This window comes from Hemicordylus capensis, chromosome 5 (genome assembly GCF_027244095.1).
Source record: "Hemicordylus capensis ecotype Gifberg chromosome 5, rHemCap1.1.pri, whole genome shotgun sequence".
NCBI lineage: Eukaryota > Metazoa > Chordata > Lepidosauria > Squamata > Cordylidae > Hemicordylus > Hemicordylus capensis.
Window position 1 is genome coordinate 72,457,941 of NC_069661.1, and position 19,021 is coordinate 72,476,961.

The following is a 19,021-nucleotide window of genomic DNA, read 5'->3' on the forward strand; positions in this document are numbered from 1 at the left end:
GTGAGTGGGTGACAAAGTGGCAAATGTGGCTCAATGTGAGCAGGTGGAAAGTGATGCATATTGGCCCCCCAAAAAACCCCAAACACCCCCCCTCCAACTTCACATATACACAGATGGGGTCTGAGCTGTCAGTGACTGTCCAGGAGAGAGATCATAGAGGCATGGTGGGCAGCTTATTGAAAATGTTGACTCAGTGAGCAGCAGCTGTGGAAAAAGGCCAATTGTACCCAGACCCCAGCCCAAGAAGACACAGAGACATTTTTTTAATGGGAGAAACGGGCCACGCTTTATTAATATAACAACATTTGTGGCGGACTGGAAACAAGGTGATTAATCACCAACATAAAAACAGTGCGGGCACCTAGGCGTGGGCTAGGATTCAAAACGTCCTACCCATCGCCTGCAAGGGCGACACACCCTGGCTCAGGAAAGAGGCAGGTAGCTCCCGCCCAATTCCTTCAAAGCCAACCACCCCTTTTAGAAGAGGGGATCTGGACAGCTTCAGATCTTTACCTCCCCGGACCGCACAGCCCAAAGGTAGGTGAAGTCCTGAAGCAGGTTTCTTGGCAATGTAATTCTTCCCGTGCCGCACAGGCCACAAGGAAGCAATTGACCAATCCACCTTAAAATGTCCAAGGGTGCTCACCGAAATCTAGACCTCCTTACCCACAGCCCGCACTGTTACCGCCAACGTGGCCAACCTAGAACCTAACTACCAACTGACTGCAGAACAGAGTAGGCGAAAAAACCCCCAACAACAGCCAATAAGTTGAGAGCAAAAAATTCCTACTCGGCCCATAGGCGACCAGTCACTAGACCCGCTCTGCAACAGGGAGGGAGGGAGGGGGAAACAAACAGCCGACTGAGAGGCCAGAGCGGGGAAACGCTCGGCCTCTCAGCAAGCCCCGCCCACCACAAGCCAGCCAACCAATCAGGCTTCTTCTTGGGCTCGTGAGTCCCGGGCTGGGACAAACACCCTCCCACTTGCACGAGGCAAGGGGAGGGGGATTGTACCCAGACCCCAGCCCAAGAAGACACAGAGACATTTTTTTAATGGGAGAAACGGGCCACGCTTTATTAATATAACAACATTTGTGGCGGACTGGAAACAAGGTGATTAATCACCAACATAAAAACAGTGCGGGCACCTAGGCGTGGGCTAGGATTCAAAACGTCCTACCCATCGCCTGCAAGGGCGACACACCCTGGCTCAGGAAAGAGGCAGGTAGCTCCCGCCCAATTCCTTCAAAGCCAACCACCCCTTTTAGAAGAGGGGATCTGGACAGCTTCAGATCTTTACCTCCCCGGACCGCACAGCCCAAAGGTAGGTGAAGTCCTGAAGCAGGTTTCTTGGCAATGTAATTCTTCCCATGCCGCACAGGCCACAAGGAAGCAATTGACCAATCCACCTTAAAATGTCCAAGGGTGCTCACCGAAATCTAGACCTCCTTACCCACAGCCCGCACTGTTACCGCCACCCAGGAAGGTTAGCCCTCGCTTGACCTTCCTGCCCCACCCCCTCCAAACCTTCAGCAAGCACTTCCCGGATATTATGCAGATACAAATCACAACCTTTCTCAGACAGGTGGACCCCGTCAGGGCGGAATAACTCGGGAAAGCGAGCAGCTATATCTGGCTGCCGCACCACAGACCCCCCGGCCGCCAAAACCACTTTACCTATTGCGGCTGAAATCTTCCTGCGTGCCTTTTCCAAGCTAAGGCAAGAATGAGCACCCCGCCACACCCTGCGCTGGAGCCAATTAACCCATATTATGCGCACGCCAGGCATCCAGCTGCGCAAAATAGACAAATCCGAGGAGGCTTGCTGAAGGATGGCGAGGCCAGGCCGCCGGCCCAAATCATTCTCCCCTAAATGAAGAACCAGGATGTCGGGAATGGGAAACCTATCTAAATGCTCCCTCAATGCTGGAAGCAACTGATTCCAGAGCATGCCCCTCATGCCCAACCAATAAACTGAAGCCTTGCTTCCTAAACCCAACTGGGATCCCCAGCGGGTGGTGCTGGCCCGCTTGAAAGCCCAGAAGACCAACGAATGGCCACACATCAGGACTCGGACCGGGACCGCCGCCCCGCCAGCACCTGCCAAAAGAAAGCAACAGGTCAGTAGAGCCCACACCTGTCCGCTGTCAGCGCACATAACGCCTGACCGCCACGGACCTCCAACGTCCAATCCTCTGAACTTCGACCTCCTGAAGCCCCATACGTGTAGCGGTGGTGGCCGCACCAATACGAAATGAATGTAGAGTAAGCCCCTGGAGCGCAACCCCCGCGGCCAACAGAGCCTTCCTCACCACCGCCAAGAATTGATACTGCGTCAGAGGAGTCTGATTGCTGTGGGTAAAAAGACATCCCCCCGAAAAGGGGCCCAGCCCAGCGTACTGCCTCAGGGCCACCACGGGGCATACATTGATATTCCCGGCCGCCGCGAGGCGAACCGTCTGGCCTCTGCCCCTCTGATCCGTCTTGGAGCGACGAAGGAGCAAACGCACCTCCCCGTCACCGAACGATAAATCAGAATATTGCAAGCAGCGGTCCCTGGGGGAAGACCCGCTGCGGGGAAGCAACTCCCCTGGACGGAAGGCCCCAAAAAAGGCAACCAACAGTGCAGCCCTAAACAGCGACACCTCCCATGGGCCAGAGCAGCACCCCACTAGGTGGCCCAGCGTTGAAGCCACCAACTCCAGAGTAAAAGGGCGTCTGGGGTCCCTAGTCCTAGGCTCCCCCCTAGCCCAACCCTCCAACATGCGCCGCACCCGCGGGTCGGAGGAGGAATCACCAACCCCACGAACCTGGGCTTCAAAAGCTAACGCGGCAAGATAGCCCCCCAAAGTGGATACCGCGCGCCCCGCCCTGCGGAGGAAGACCAAAAACTGCTGAAGTTGCTCTACAGGGACCGGCCACACCTCCGCCAAACCTTCAGTCTTTCGAAAAAGAGAGAAAGCCTCAAGCTTGGCTGTGTAGCTCACTCTGGTGCTAGGCGCCAGAGATGCCGCTATGGCCCGCTGTGCCTCCGCCTGCCAAGTTCCCACAGAAAAGCTGGCATGGGTTCCGGGTGAAGGGTGGCCTCGGGCGCTAACGCTCTGAACCTGTTTAACTGAAAACGAGACAAAGCGTCAGCTAAGTCATTCCGGATACCCGGAACATGGCGGGACCGGAAAAGGATATTAGCCCGCAGACACTGCAATACCAATGCCCTAACCAAAACCATGACCCTCGGGGACTGGGAAGTCTGACTATTGACAATCTGAACAACTGCCAGATTGTCACACCAAAACACAACTGAGGAGTTGGCAAACTCAGCGGACCAAATATGCACGGCCACCACAATTGGAAAGAGCTCTAGGAAAGACAGGTCCCGGGAAACCCCCTGCCTGAACCAGTCCTCGGGCCACCTGGCGGAACACCAACGTCCCCTGAAATAAACCCCGAAACCTATTCCACCTGCAGCGTCAGAGTGGACCTGCAGGTCGGTTTCCAGAAGTCTAACGTCCCGCCAGAAAGACACCCCATTAAAATCAGTGAGAAATGCTTCCCAAAGAGCCAGGTCGGCCCGGGCACCCTCCGTAATTCGTACTCTGTGATGGGGAGCCCTAACGCCCACAGTCAGGTCACATAACCGGCGCAAAAAGGCCCGGCCCGGAGCCACCACTTTGCAGGCAAAATTGAGGTGACCCAAAACAACCTGGAGATCCCTAAGGGAGACCTTACGGGCGCGACCAAGGGACCTAACCATGTCCAATAAAACCCGCAGCTTGGCCTGAGGCAGCCTGGAGCAACCGGCAACAGTGTCCAACTCAATCCCCAAAAAGGCAAGGCACGTGACCGGCCCCTCCGTCTTATCCCGTGCCAAAGGGACACCTAGCCGGTCTGTTAGCTCCATGAAGGAGCGAAGTAAATGGTGGCACTCCCTCGAATTCCCCCTGCCTGTAAAAAGAAAATCATCTAAAAAATGAGCCGTGTAGGGAAGACCCGCCTGACGCCTAACTGCCCACTCCAAAAAGGAGCTGAATGTTTCGAATGCTGCGCAGGAAATCGAGCAGCCCATAGGCAAAGCCCTATCAAAATAAAATTGGCCAGCAAATGCAAAGCCCAGCAGCTCGAAGTCATTTGGATGTACCGGCAACAGGCGAAAGGCGGATTCAATATCACACTTCGCCAAAAGGGCCCCGGGGCCCCTACCCCTGACCACTTCCACGGCCTCATCAAATGAGGTATAACGTACAGAGCATAAGCTATCAGGGATGCCATCATTTACTGAGGACCCCCTGGGATGAGAAAGGTGGTGAATCAACCTAAATTCACCAGGAACCTTTTTAGGGACCACCCCTAATGGGGAGACCCTAAGGCTGGGGAAGGGGAGACTGGCAAAAAGGCCCCATCACCCTGCCCGCAGCCACCTCCTTACCAATTTTCCTAACAACGACTTCCTCCTTACCAACCACTGATCTCAGATTGCGAGAACTGCCTAATCCCCTCCGGGCCGAAGAGGGAATTCTGAAACCATCCCGGAAGCCACATAACAAATAAGAAGCTGCTGACTGGTCAGGATAGTCCAGCAACAGCTGCTCAAGCACCTTCACCTTGATAGGGCTAGGACCCTTTATTCGGAGCGGGTGGAGGAGGGCCACCCTTTTTACTGCTCCCCTGCCTATACTTAGCCCCGGAACCCCCAAACTTGGCCCTGGGGCAGGAGGAACTGGGGTGCCTCGCCCCACAGACCCCGCAGGCATGCTTAAACCGACAAGGGGAACGGGAGCACTTGCCATTGGAGTTAAACTCCCAGCAAACAAGGTGGGGTTGAACCCACTGTTGCCCAGGACTCCCTGAGGGCAAAACCCCCGATGGGTTAGAAAGCAAATGCCCACTGTCAGACCTATCTCCCTCTATGGGCCGGGCTGGAGACATAGTAACCAGCCACAACTCCTGCAACGGAGCATCCCAGGGCAATGTGGGGTCAAGGGCAGCCCTCATTCTAAAACTCTCATCGTACCGTACCCAGGAAGATCCAGCAAAGTCGGAGACCGCCCTGTGAATTATATCCATGTATTTTAACAGGGCAGGGCCCCTTGCGGGCTGGGCTTGGACAATAACCCCCATATAAATCGTGAAGCCAGAAAGCCAATTATTCCAAGTCTTTTCGACCGGCTTTCTCCTGGTGGCTTCGTGCTCCTTACAAGATTCCCCCTCTTTATGCTTAACCTCAGGTTCCCTGAACAACAAGCTAAAAATGTCCACATATTCACCCTTAAGGATTTTTTCTTTTGTAGAAGGGAGTAAGTGATCCCCTAACGGGAGGCCCATGCTACCATAGGACGCATGCTGAGGTGACGGCAGAATCCCCATCGGATAATAACCCACCTGCACCCCCGTGGCAGATCCAGCAGAGGAGGCCACCCCCGGGAGTGGGAGCGACCCGCTGGAGGGCCGGTTGCCCAACCAGACCTGCTCCGCAGCGCCTTGTAAGCCTGCAATAACTCCAGGAAAAACCGGCGGGGAACCCGCCACCCAAGGTTGTGTATATGGGGGCCAGTAAGAAGCTGGGCCCCATCCACCCATGGCAGGCATCGGCCAGGGACAAAGCCACTGGCCGGTGACGCCGGGCGGTGTAGGTGCTGCTGGCTCACCCTGGGCCAAAGGAGTAGCCGTATCCACTGGAGGCTGAACAACTGGTGCCGCAGGCGGAGGTAGCAATGGTGAAGGCGACTCCGGAACTGGAGACTCAGGTTCAGGAAGCGGTAACGCAGGAGCAGAAGGGCCCGGTCCAGCAGGGTTCAGCCCTTCTTCCAGCGCAGCCAGCCTACTAGAGAGAGAAGTTAGCAGCTGGCTTTTCACAGAACCACTGGTCCTCCGAGGGACCTTAGGAGGAGGCACCCCCCCACACACCTGAAGGACCCGCACCTTTGTCGGAGGGGGCTGCTTTTGCTTTCTCTAAAGCTTCCATCCTATTAATTAACCCCCGTATCAGAGTCATCTCCTCATCCTCCTCCTCCGAGGAGGACTGCGGGGGAGCAGGCCTCTTGGGCTGCTTAACAGGGCGCCCCCCTTTCTTGCCCTTGGCCTTCCCCGGCATACTGCCTCCAAATAGTGGGATTCCAAAAGGGGTTGGAGGAAAAAAGCGCCAACCACGCACAGAATGAAGGTAGCAAGGATATAGAACAAAAGCCAAGCCCTTGTCCTGAATCAAAAACAATACTCAATCCTATCCAGGAAAGCACCAGAGCCCCCCACCCAAGGAGAAGGCTTGAAAAGGCCTTTTGACTCTCAACCAGGCCAGGCCCACCAGGGCACCGATGAGCACAAACACCCACCTGCTACCCACCAAACAAATAAAAGAATGTTGGCATCAAAAGTAGTGCTCCAGGGAATGGAAAAGGGGCCGCTGCCCAGCCACCCAGGCTGATGGAAACCCCCCAAATACCCCACAAACCAAAAGGGCAAACGCCCAGAAGGAGAACCACGCCCAGGAAGCCGAGTGCCGACGCCGCGCTGAAGAGGCCCAAAGACGCTGCTGCTGCAGCTGCAACCCAGCCGGGAGCAGTCCCGGGAGTACCCCCCTACCAGCGGGGCCACCGCTGACACTATGGCCCCCTCGACGGAACGCCGCCGAATGCCGCCTCGCCCGCTTGTCGGGCGCACCCCCCCAACTAAGGCCTTCGAGGAAGGAGCTCCCGGACTGAGCTCCTTCCTAATCGGAAACAAACAGCCGACTGAGAGGCCAGAGCGGGGAAACGCTCGGCCTCTCAGCAAGCCCCGCCCACCACGAGCCAGCCAACCAATCAGGCTTCTTCTTGGGCTCGTGAGTCCCGGGCTGGGACAAACACCCTCCCACTTGCACGAGGCAAGGGGAGGGGGATTCCATGCTAGGGATAATTAGGAAGGGGATTGAAAATTAAAATGCTAATATTATAATACCCTTACACAAATCTATAGTGTCTATAATACCCTTACACAAATCATTTGGAGTACTGTGTACAGTTCTGCTCACTGTCTCTTAAGAAAGACATTGTAGAACTGGAAAAGGTGCAGAAGAGGGCAGCCAAGATGATCAGGGGCCTAGAGCACCTTCCTTATGAGGCAAGACTACAGCATCTGGGCCTTTTTAGTTAGGAAAATGGGCAATTATAGGGGCGACTTGAGGCACAAACGACCAGGCTCAAACTATCATATTTCGAACACATTATGCAAAGATTCAGCTCCCTTGAGAAGTCCATAATGTTAGGGAAAGTTGAAGGAAAGAGAAGAAAGGGACTACCAGCAGCAAGGTGGGTGGACTTGATTACGACAGCAATGAATGCACCACTGAGAGACCTTAAAGGCCAAGTTGAAGACAGATCATCCTGGAGAGAATCTATCTATGTGGTTGCTAAGAGTCGACACCGACTTGACGGCACTTAATCACTCAATCAATCAATCAATCAATAGAGGAGACATGATAGAGGTATATAAAATAATGCATGGAGTAGAGAGAGTAGACAGAGATAATTTTTTCTCCCTTTGGCATAATACTAGAACCAGGAGTCATCCCATGAAACTAAAGTCCAGGAAATTTAGGACTAATGAAAGGAAGCACTTTTTCACACAGTGCATAATTAATCTATGGAATTATCTGCCATGGGATGTGGTGATGGCCCCTAGCTTGGATGGCTTTAAAAGGGGCTTAGACAAATTCATGGAGGTCAGGTCTATCAGTGGCTACTATTCTGGTGGCAATATGTCTGTGGACTTCTTGGAGGCATCTGATGAGCCACTGTGTGAAACAGCATGCTGGGCAAAATAGGCCTTGGGCCTGATCCAGCAGGGCAGTTCTTATGTTGACAAGATTGCAGTTCAGCTTCTACGAGCAGATGCTTCTGGTCTCAGATTACCCACTGCACATGGGAACTGAACTGAGTTCCCTTTTCTGCCATTATACACCTCACATAGACACATGGGCAAGAAAGCTGGTTAAGGTAATCCATGAACTGTATCTCTCTCGTCAGCCATATTTAGAATGGATGCCTTTGTTTGGAATTTAGAATAATTTAGAAGGGCTTTTAAAAATTAGTGTTAACACTTAATTAGCTTTAATGGTTCTTTTGCAGTATCAGTCTGTTTTCCATGAATATGCAATTGCCTAGTAGAACTTTTGGTTTTAAGGGGGTGGTGGTGGTTTCAAGCCTAAGGCAGGTGTGAACTTTTCCAAAAAAGGGAAATAAATATTTGGAAACGCATAGCTAACACATGCCAATTTCTGGAAATTAATTGAGTTGCAGGCAATATAAAGCAGGTAGGTTTAAAACTGCTGGGATAATTATGAGAAGAAGGCAATATCATTCCCCACTGCAAAAGTACCCCTCCCCCGGGGGAAGATTACCATCTATTCACACTGATAAAATGGCTAATTACCTGGCTATAAAGAGGTGCTTTATTAAATTAAATCTTCAGGTAGAGGTGATAAAGAAAATAACCAAAATGTAAATCAACAAAGGAATTCTTACTAATTTCTTTCTTTTCTTTTCTTTTCCTTTCCTATTTGCTCTCAGGACATTTCCCATCTTAAAGGCTTATTCGTTATATAAAATTTCCTATAAGAAACAACAAAAAAGATGACCTTTCTCTCTTTTCTTTAACTCACAAACTTATTTGCAAAAAACCAAAAACAGACTATTCTGAAGCACAGGCTACTCACAGGGTGTGGTGTTTATAGTCTCTGCTTTTATTAATGCTATAGAAGAAAAGCATTTTTTCTTCCTTTCCAAAAATCCACTAAGAGCCCAGGGGCCCAAACACTAGGACTTTGATATGAAATGAAATAAAGCACAGAAGAACAAAAAGAATCAAGTAGCTGGCTATGAGGAAATATTTGACATACATTCCAGCATGAGCTTTGTTTCAAACAACACTGAGTCACCTTTGTCATGATAAGAAAGAGCTTCCCTATTTAGTTGTTTAGGTATAGATATTTCCCCACAGAGACATTCCTTAAGGCACTATGAGATTCTTTTAAAAGCAAGCTAGCAAGCTATGAGATGACGCATTTAACAGGGAACATTCCTCCATGCTTCAGATTGCATTTGTTTAAATCTTTATCATAGGCTAAAACAGCCTACTATGTAGCAGCTGCTTCAAATGCAATTGACAGCTTTTGTTTTTTAACAATTCTGACAAAAACAACTTTTATATACTCTGGCAAAACAACTTTTATATACCATTAAACTATGTTTTGGTTTATTTGCTTTTAAAGGCAGGCCTAAGTATAAATGGTTTCTGAGTATGGGCTGAGTGCCTCTCATACTGAAAGCACATATTTGTAGAACAGGAACACTTTTCTTAGGATTACCACTTTTTTCCTGTCAGGGTTTCTGTGGCCTTAAGAGCTGTGTGACAGACTTCTGAAGGTACAGCATTAAATGCCTGCCTGTTGTGCAGCCCTTAACACAGTAGAGTCAATAAGTTGCACCTCAAAATGGCCCGTCCCTCATCTGGCTATGCATTTTTAATTTCAACAGCCTCAAATTGATTACATAACATGCACGGCTGTTGTGCTAAATTTTAGGGATGTGCGAAACGTTTCGGGTACAGAATGATCTGTACCCAAAACAGCCAATTTCGGGTGATTCGGATCCGAGCCAAATTTCATAGCTGAACTGAATCACCTCTGTTTCGGCTCCGAATATTCAGAATTTCAGATTTTGATGTCTATTTGAATTTCCCGCCTTTTTGCCTCCAATTGACTTCAATGCAAAAAGGTCTGAAATTCTTCTACTCGAATTTTGGGTCCCAGGGGCAAAATAGTGGGGTGGGGTGGTAGAGCCTAATGGGTGGAGGCTGCCACCCCAATTGCAGAGGGATTGGGCAAAGGGCTGATTTTTGGTGAATTTTTGAAGTTTTAGTGTCTTTGGGGCAGATCAGGGGCATAACGTGGGATCTGGGCCAAAAGAGTGGGTTGGGGTGGTAGTGCCCAATGGGTGGAGGCTACCACCCCAATAGCAGAGTGATTGGGCAAAGGGCTGATTTTTGGTGAATTGTTGAAGTTTATGCGTCTTTAAGGTTTTCCCCCATTAGGTATATTGGAGGGTGTATCGCTTCACGTCGGGGGGAAAGGGGTGGCCTAAAGTGGTGTGGGGTTGGTGGTAGTGCCAGGTAGGGGCAAGGAAGCTACCTGAATTTTTTCAAAGGATTTGTGCAGAGGGCTGATTTTTGGTGAATTGTTCAAGTTTATGCGTCTTTAAGGTTTTTCCTCATAAGGTAGAATAATGGAGCTTTCAGCAGCCCCATAAGTGCACTTGGGGGGTGCTGGGGTGGCCCAGAGTGAGTGGTGGTGTAGTGCACATAGGGTGCCAACCACCCCCATGGGTTTCTAACCCATGGTGTACTTGGTTCTGTTGTTTCTGAGGTGTTCTGAGTGTGGATTCTATGACAGCAAATAAGAGTGGATTCATGGTGTCTCATTGAAAATCTCTGACGTCAGATGCAGGGATGCAGGTTTAGCTACTGAGCGGGAGCTAAAACTCCCACTTGGGAGTTAAACTCCCGTTTAACTCCTTTAACTCCCGTTTGGGAGTTAAATGGCCGTTGCATGCAAGGCGCAGCCAGGAGCGGTTCTTCCCTGCCTTAAGAGCTGTTCCTGGCAGCTCTGCAAACGCAGTGCCAGCCCAAGTCTAACAGTTAAATGGCCAGTGCTGCATTGGCAGCATGACCAGGAGTGGCTTTTCGGGAGTTAAATGGCCTGCCGGACTCAAACCCCCGAACGGAGCCACGTGGCTCATTTGGGAGCCAGACCATGCCCCCCGCATCTGATGTAAGATGCGGGAGAGTGGCTAGCATCCACGGCTGACTTCAGATGCGGGGGCAGGGTGAGCAGGGCTGCGGCTGCACACGGGCCGCTGGCGGTCAGGCTCTGCACCTGATTGTATGAGCATTGAACACCAAGGGTGAATGGGCCTTTAGCTTTCATTAGTTCATAAGTGAATTAAGGGACTTAGCTATAAGTAAATAAGGTGGGACAAATATCCCTGGGCCCCAGGAGGGCAGGGCTAGAGGGCGCTGGATAGGGGGACCGTTTGCACTTCCCCCTCTGCCTCCCTGACTGACCAAGAAGTTAGGGCCCCATCTTCACTTCTTATCCCAGGGCCTAAGCCAACCTTGCTATGCCTCTGAATGAACTGGAGGAAAATATTTTATTTATTTATTGTTAGACTTTTAGACCACCTTTCATTAAAACAATCTCAAGGCGGTTTACAAAACATTTTAAAACAATAGAAGATTATGAAACAGTTACACAATCAAAATATTAAATTGGAATATTAAAATACAAACCTAATTAAACGTTTCAAAAACATGTACAATAGGACCATAAAATACAGAGCAGCAGCAACAAAAACAACACTCATATAAAAGCCTCGTTAAAAGTTTTCACTTGCTTTCTAAAAACTGTGATCGAGACTGAGGTGTGAATATCCCCAAAATACACAAGTTCAAATGGCAAGATTCTAATTTCATGGTGCACACCCTGGCTTGCAGGCTCTTATTGACCATCTGTGATGTACCCAAAGCAGAATCAACAAGAGGAACTTTTATCTTCTAATTGAGATATTTTACCTCCCAACACCCCCGATCTGGCAGTGATAGTATCAACAGAGGCTTGGAATGATGTAATCAAAGCTGTGATGTTTTTTGTAATTTTCCTGATTATAAGTTAGCAGACATAGTTTTAAGAAATGTCATAATATCTCCTTCTTGATCTGAAAACTTTTCTGGCGGAAAGGAGGAAGGGTAGAAGGAGGGTGAACTTCCTCCATCCGTCCCTTAGAAGCCATCATATAATTCACCAGCAGGACTCCCCCAAAAGAAAAGGAAAATAATCACCTGTATAATGAGCAAGTCTCTACTGTTATGAAGAGATTAAACAGTTCAGGATAAGAAAAACCAGGCAGAATGCTCCGGAGCATGCTGAAGTGTGACTGGTTACATCACTATCTTGACCGGAAGTCCCCTAATGGCATTTCTTAATGGCACTTGTCTTGTCACCTACTCCTTCCTTATTCCTGGAACTTGTACACCCCATGAGAAAACAAAAGTGAAAACAAGCCCCTGGGGATGAGTGGAAGCTCAGCTCCTCCAGGATTACAGAGAGGAGGCAAGATAAGGTGGTCGCAAGTAAGAAGAGAGCCAGATCCCATGAGAGTCTTTCCAAGAGAGAAATAAGGAACCCTTTCCTGAGTAGCAGTGTGCATCAACCATTTGCTGCCAAACTGGTTTGCCTCAAACCGGATCGGTTCTGCAGCTTGATCATGAACTGAATCGGGAGTAGCTTGGTTTGCAATCGAACCAGACCAAGCCCGGTTTGGGTGAACTGGTTCGTCAGCGAAGGAGCAGCCATGTAAGGGCAGCAAGACCGGTAGAAAGGTTTTGAACTGGTCTGCACTGCTTCCCCCCTGGCATAGTCCCAAGTGCGTGTGATGCTTTGTTTAGGAAGCTGCTGGGCAGTTCCTGCCTCCGCAAATTCACATAATGCACATACACAATGAGATCATAAAATACAGAGCAGCAGGAACAAAAACAACACTCATATGGGTAAAAAGGCTCTGTCCCACATGCATGATGGCTTAGCCTCCTTCATTGTCAGCACATGGAGCAGAGCCCCCTCCAATGACCTAGTCAAGTGGGCAGAAATCCTTGGGAGCAGGTGGTCCCTGAGATATTCAGGGCCCAAACCATTAAAGGCTTTAAAGGTCAAAACCAGCACCTTGAACTGGACCACGAAACAAATTGGTAGACAACGTAGCTCTTTCAAAATGGGCGTAATATAGGGATGTGCATGAATCGATTTTTTAAATTTGATTTGTACCCAAATCAAATCACTCCCAATTTGTTTTGGGTCCAAATCTGGCCAGCTAGCACAGGGGCAATTTGTTTTGTCCACAAATCTCCCAAAACAGGTAGATTTGGGTACAAATAGATTTGTACCCAAATCAATTTGCACAGACAGCAGGCACAGGCAGTGATTCTCTCAGCAGCAGGAAGGGGGTGGAAAAAAATTCTTCTCTTTTCCTCAATCAGGAAAGCAGGAACAAAAAGTAGAGAAACCACTCCAGGCAGCAGGCAGGCAAGGCAAAGCAAAGCTCCTTCAGCACGCTCAATATCTTTTCTCCCACGAGGCAGAAAGGGAGAATGGTGGCTGGCTGCCTCAAGTACATTTGAAAATCCCTCCTTTAAACTCCCCCACACTTGTCCCTTCTTTGACCCTTCCCCTAGCCAATGTGGGATCGGTCACCCCTGGCAACACAAGATTTGAATGGAAATGAGCCAATCTGGAACCAGGGAGGGAATCTCCAGCCAATCATTGCACACTTTAAGTCACCAATCTCAAGCTTGGGAAGGCAGGATTTAAAAAAATAAAATAAAATTCCTAACACAAAATGGAGGCAACAAGAGAGATCACCACAAAATGGAGGTCTGAATCTATGAATTTTTCACATCTGAAATCCTGGGTGATTTGTTTTGGACCCAAATCTGGCCAGCTGGCACAGAGGCAATTTGTTTTGTCCACAAATTGCCCCAAACAGGTAGATTTGGGTACAAATCCTTTTGTACCTGAATCAATATGCACATGCCTAGTGTAATATGATCCCAGCAGGCAGCTTCAGATAAAACCCTAGTTGACACATTTTGCACTAGCTGCAGCTTCCGAATATTATTAAGGGGAGGACCCATGTAGAGCGTGTTACAGTAATTCAACTGTGATGCAATCCAGCAGTAATCCCCCTGCTAACTGAGCAAAGAGACACCCTTTTAAGTGGTGATTCTCTTATATTTACTGTAGCAGGGGGGCGGACCCTATCCAACCCCAGCACAGCATTCTTCCAGTTGTTATTGCTGGTATCTGCCTTATGTTTCTTTTTAGATTGGGGACAGGGGAACATCTTTTTATGTATTATTTATTTTTCTATTTCCCACTTTGAGAACTTTGGTTGAAGAGAAGTATATAAATATTCATAGTGTTCATAGTAGTAAAGCGTGGGTAACATAGGAAACCGCCATATACTGATTCAGACCATTGGTCCATCTAGCTCAGTATTGTCTTCACAGACCAGCAATGCCTTTTCCAAGGTTTCAGGCAGGAATCTCTCTCAGCCTTATCTTGGAGAAGCCAGAGAGGCTCCATCCCCTGAGGGGAATATCTTACAGTGCTCACACTTCTAGTCTCCCAGTCATATGCAATCAGGGCAGACCCTGCTTAGTTAAGAGGAAAAGTCATGCTTGCTACCACAAGATCTGCCTTTTCAAGAAAGGGATGCAGATTGCAAACTAGCTGAAGTTGTGCAGTACGTCCTTTGTATTCCAGGACAGCAGTGAAGTATCAATTTATGGCAATAGGGGAACCTACATACACCCAAGGGTGGATATCTGAAGGCTGCAAGTGCTGAAGTAGTGAAGAGTTTCTTGTAAAGTAGATAGGAAATGATAGTATACAAAGAACCAGAATCAGTCAGCATCCCCACTTGATGGCCATTATGTTTTACTTCGCAATGTGGAGAAGCAGGCTCTGCTTCTGTCACACTTAAACCACTGTAAGGAGGTGTTTCATCTGCCTCATCCTTATCATATAATCAATCAGTAATGGAGTGGACAGCAGACTTGCAAACTTAGCAAAGTGTCCCTTTCCTTACACCTGTTGCAAGTGACTTTCCATGCAGGAAAGTGAGCAAAATTGGCTCTATGGGTGGAGTCTCCGCATTGGCAGCTGCTCCTTTCTTGTGCTGCACTTTCTGGGCAGTGCCAAATGAGAATATTGGGTTTGGAAGGATTTAGACTCAACAGCCTAGATTTCAGGAGGTTGATTTTGGGTTACCAGTGAACAGCAATTTTCACCCTCCAATCCATCTCTATAACTTTATGTAAGGTAAGTTTATAGCAGTTTTTCACACAGTTTGAAGCAGGTTGTTTTCATAACAATCTGATCCCTGAGCATTTCATCAGTAAAGTTGGCAAACTTACAGGTTACACTTAAGGCACACAATGCAGAGACATTCTGGTCGATAGATTCACCAGGCAATAGAACAGAACTTGTAACTTCTGGCAATCACATTCAAAGTAGGGTTGAAATGATCATTGAAGGCTTAAAGAGCAGCGTCATAAGAATTGTCATCCCCTTTCAAGTTGGCAGGAAAGGGCAAATGATTATATGCCATTTGGCCTTCAGGGTTCAGGCAGTGAAGCAATATTACCTTCTGCTTTGCTGGAATAAAATCGGGGGTCTGTATAGTGAGGAGGTAATTGCAGAAATAGGACCTCCATTGTTCCAGGCAGGTTCTTCTGGCATGGACAAGAAAAAAGGTGGTGGAGGATCTGATCCATGCTACAGTGGGCATCCAGTGAACAAGAGAATCCAGGACTGAAAAGAAAACAGTATCTTCAGGAATTGTTCAGGTTAGAAAGCTGGAGAACCAATCATCAGTAGCAATAGCAGAAAGCATTTCAGGAATGTAGGCCCAGCCGTGAAATGAAGTGCTTCCATCACAAACGCAAAGTAGTGTTATGTGGATTTAACGAAGACTTTATTTCAGAAACAACTCAATTTTCTCCCTCTCCTTTTCCTCCCTTTTCTTTCTGATGCCACCCCCACACTTTCTACTAGATCCCCAATGGGATAAACTTTCAAACAACAAAACACAAAAGATTTCTAAATAGAATACAAGAAGTAGCAGCCATTCTCATATGAAGTGAAACAGTCACTTCAAGACAGGGTTGTTCAGCCCAGCCACAATCCCTAACATACACATACACACAGAAAATGAACACTCAAACAGGATAAGGGCTAATTAAATGGGGAAAAGCACCTTACTCAGATCCCAACAGCAACCTCTGCCTAGTCTCAGAACAATGCAGGCACACCCTACAACATTTCACACTGAAAATAGGGACATGCCTGCAAATGGGTTGGGGTGTGGTTAAGCAACCTGGGAGATGTGGTGTGCGATTCTGATTACACACATGTCATAAATGGGAGAAGGTAATAAAGCACATGCAGATAACCAAAGCAGATGAGCTAAGGAGGTATGCTCAGGATGTATTTCAGCTTCAGCTATGCTCTTTCTTCCCTGGTTGAAGATGTAATCTCTTTGCCCTCTAACTGGAGAGGCTGCAGTAACAGACAAGCATGACTAGGAGTCCTGGCCTCAGTGAGCAGACCAGCTATTTCCCAAATGACTATTTGGGAATGGCTATTGGGAATGACTATTTGGGAATGGCTATTTGGGAATGGCTATTTCCCATCTAGCTGTGTGTGACATAGCCCCTTTCTCCGTGGTGTAAGTGTGTTCATTGAGAAGCTCAAGTGGAACAAGAACAATACAATACAAGAAAGAATTCCTTTGTGCTGGAGTTCCAGTACTGTCCTGCTCTGAGCACCCCTGGTGCTCTTGCAATAACACTAAGCCATGGAAAGGAGCAGACATGGCACAAAACCATGGAAAAGAGGCTACTAAGGGGCTGCATGATCGAAGTGTATACAATTATGCATGAAGTGGAGAGGGCAGACAGAGAGAAATATTTCTCCCTCTCTCACAACACTAGAACCAGGGGTCACCCAATGAAACTTAAGGTTGCGAAATTTAGGACCGACAAGCGGAAGTACTTTTTCACACAGCACATAATTAATCTATGGAATTCCTTGCCATGGGATGTGGTGATGGCCACCAGCTTGGATGGCTTTAAAAGGGGCTTAGACAGATTCATAGAGGACAGGTCTATCAATGGCTAATAGTCTAGTGGCTGTGGGCCACTTCCAGCCTCAGAGGCAAGAGGCCTCTCAATACCAGTTGCAGGGGAGCAAAAGCAGGAGAGAGGGCATGCACATACCTTTTGCCTGTGGGCTCGCCAGATGCTGGACTAGATGGGCCTTGGGCCTGATCCAGCAGAGCTGTTCTTATGTAAAACTCCAGAAAGTTGCCTCACACCTCCTCCCTGCTATTGGGCGGGGAGGGGGGGACTCATACTAGTTATAACATACAGTAATTGAAGTCTCATAAGTACCTCAACTGCTATGTGGGCTGCTCCACTGGAATGTGGGTGGGAGAGATCGGTCTGCAATGTTAGTTGCACACAGCGGAAGCTGTTACAAACATGAATGTTTTTTCCATTCTGAAGCATTTTACTTGAAGTCAGTCCCCGATGACTGAAGTTTCACACTGTATGCAAACCTTATTTTCTGTTTCATCTTGTTACTAAGAAAACCCTTATTATTCTGAAAAACCACAGGGGATATGAGGGAGCGATTGAACTACATATTTCACATATATTTCCCCCCCTCCCGAGACTTAAATTTGTTGCACAATACAACTGAAACTGACGGTGTTTAGAGAGAACAGCTTGCACTTCTTAAAATTCCTGGGGCTGAGGCATCGTTTTAATGACAAACTATATTACGTAGCCTGGGAAGCTGAAAAGGATAAAGAAAAAGCGGAGACCTTTCAAATTAAATTCAAAAAAAGTGTGCTTTAAACTTTGGAAGCAAATAGCAGATGATGGCAATAGTATGGTGATGGGGAGGGTCAAGGAACTCCTTAGAAATTCTTTGAGGGATTTCCAATTACCTCTTCCTTCAAAACGAGATTGTGACATTTGTACCTAGTTTATAGTCTGTGCATTTTATCAATCCTTAGTGAAATGAAAGAGCAGCAACAACAGGCCAAAAGATCATAAGACACCCATAGTAAGCCAGTTCCATTACCCAAACAATGTGGCCATAGCCAACTAGCATGCCACAGGACAGTGGTCAGTGTGCTGCACTGACGCGCTCTAAGTTAGCTCCAAAAGTGGGAAGTTTAAAATCTTCACTTTTGGAGCTGGCTCAACCATCAACACTGGGAAGGTTGTAATACTGCAAGTGTCTGTATTGGGTGGGGCAGCGTGCCCTAACTGTGCCTCAGGATGGAAACGGTTGGAAAACACTGCTTTAGTTTATAGAGAGAGTTAAAAGTGAAGTATGTTTACTAAGTCTGGCAGATTTATATGTTTGGGTCATGCTTTCCATTAACATGATGGTGATATGATAAAGTTATCATTGCCTATGAGTTCACGTGTTCATTTTTTCTCTATCAAACAGGCTTATAGCTTATCTTCAGGATAGGAAAAATAAACCCATGATTTCTTTTTTGAGAGAGTAGAGCTGAAAAATAAGGCCATATAACCAGGTAATTCAAAAGCCTGTTTTCTACCAAAAGATGACTAGATTACCAGGCAGAACCATACAGGTAGGTTCAGGGTGTTTGTATCTTCAAAGGGAGAGAACCCCTAGATCCACAAGTATTACCCATGGACTATTCATATGATGGAGAGCTGGTCTTGTGGTAGCAAGCATGACTTGTCCCCATAGCTAAGCAGGGTCTGCCCTGGTTGCATATGAATGGGAGACTTGATGTGTGAGCACTGCAAGATATTCCCCTCAGGGGATGAAGCTGCTCTGGGAAGAGCAGAAGGTTTCAAGTTACCTCCCTGGCTTCTCCAAGATAGGACAAGATTTTTGATAGGACAAGATATTTTATTGAACCAACAAACTACCAAAGCATACAGTACGTTGCCAAATCACAATTATATACAAAGTGGTTGTTTGTACATTATATATCTACAAAGATTTACACACAAGAATTTGGAAACACACAAGTTATGAAGTATATGCAGATAGTACTGTAACTCAGGGGTGGGGGATTACAAGGCACATCAGGTAATCAGGGGGGTTACGTCTGACGTCCATTTCCACAATTTGTCCCATTGCTGTTTAGAAGAGATACTCTCGTCTTTTTGCACATAACCATACAAACTTTTCCAGAAGAGATTTACTGTCTCATCTGCGTGAACCTCTTGGTCGCGTCTTCCCTCCCTATTCCTATGCACGAGCATTGCATAAATGACAGTTTACTAACCTGATTACGAGAAGGGGAACGTTCCAATTCCCTAGTATGGGGGCACCTGTTCCGTCCCGTTTCCTTGAAGGTTTCTTTCTGGGACCTCGAAAGGA

At 47.8% G+C, this 19,021-nt stretch overlaps 1 protein-coding gene across 1 annotated transcript in view; it reads right to left on the reverse strand.

The window, feature by feature from the left end:
* Positions 1 to 258: 258 nt before the first annotated feature.
* LOC128328161 (uncharacterized) overlaps positions 259 to 19,021 on the reverse strand; it is an 85,658-nt gene continuing 66,895 nt past the window's right edge. The window contains exons 2-3 of the mRNA XM_053257863.1: positions 5,646 to 5,821; positions 259 to 2,100 (exon numbers count right to left, since the gene is read on the reverse strand). Of these exons, the coding sequence (XP_053113838.1) occupies positions 1,469 to 2,100; positions 5,646 to 5,821 (808 nt within the window). The 3' untranslated portion in view covers positions 259 to 1,468. The remainder of the gene's footprint in view (positions 2,101 to 5,645; positions 5,822 to 19,021) is intronic.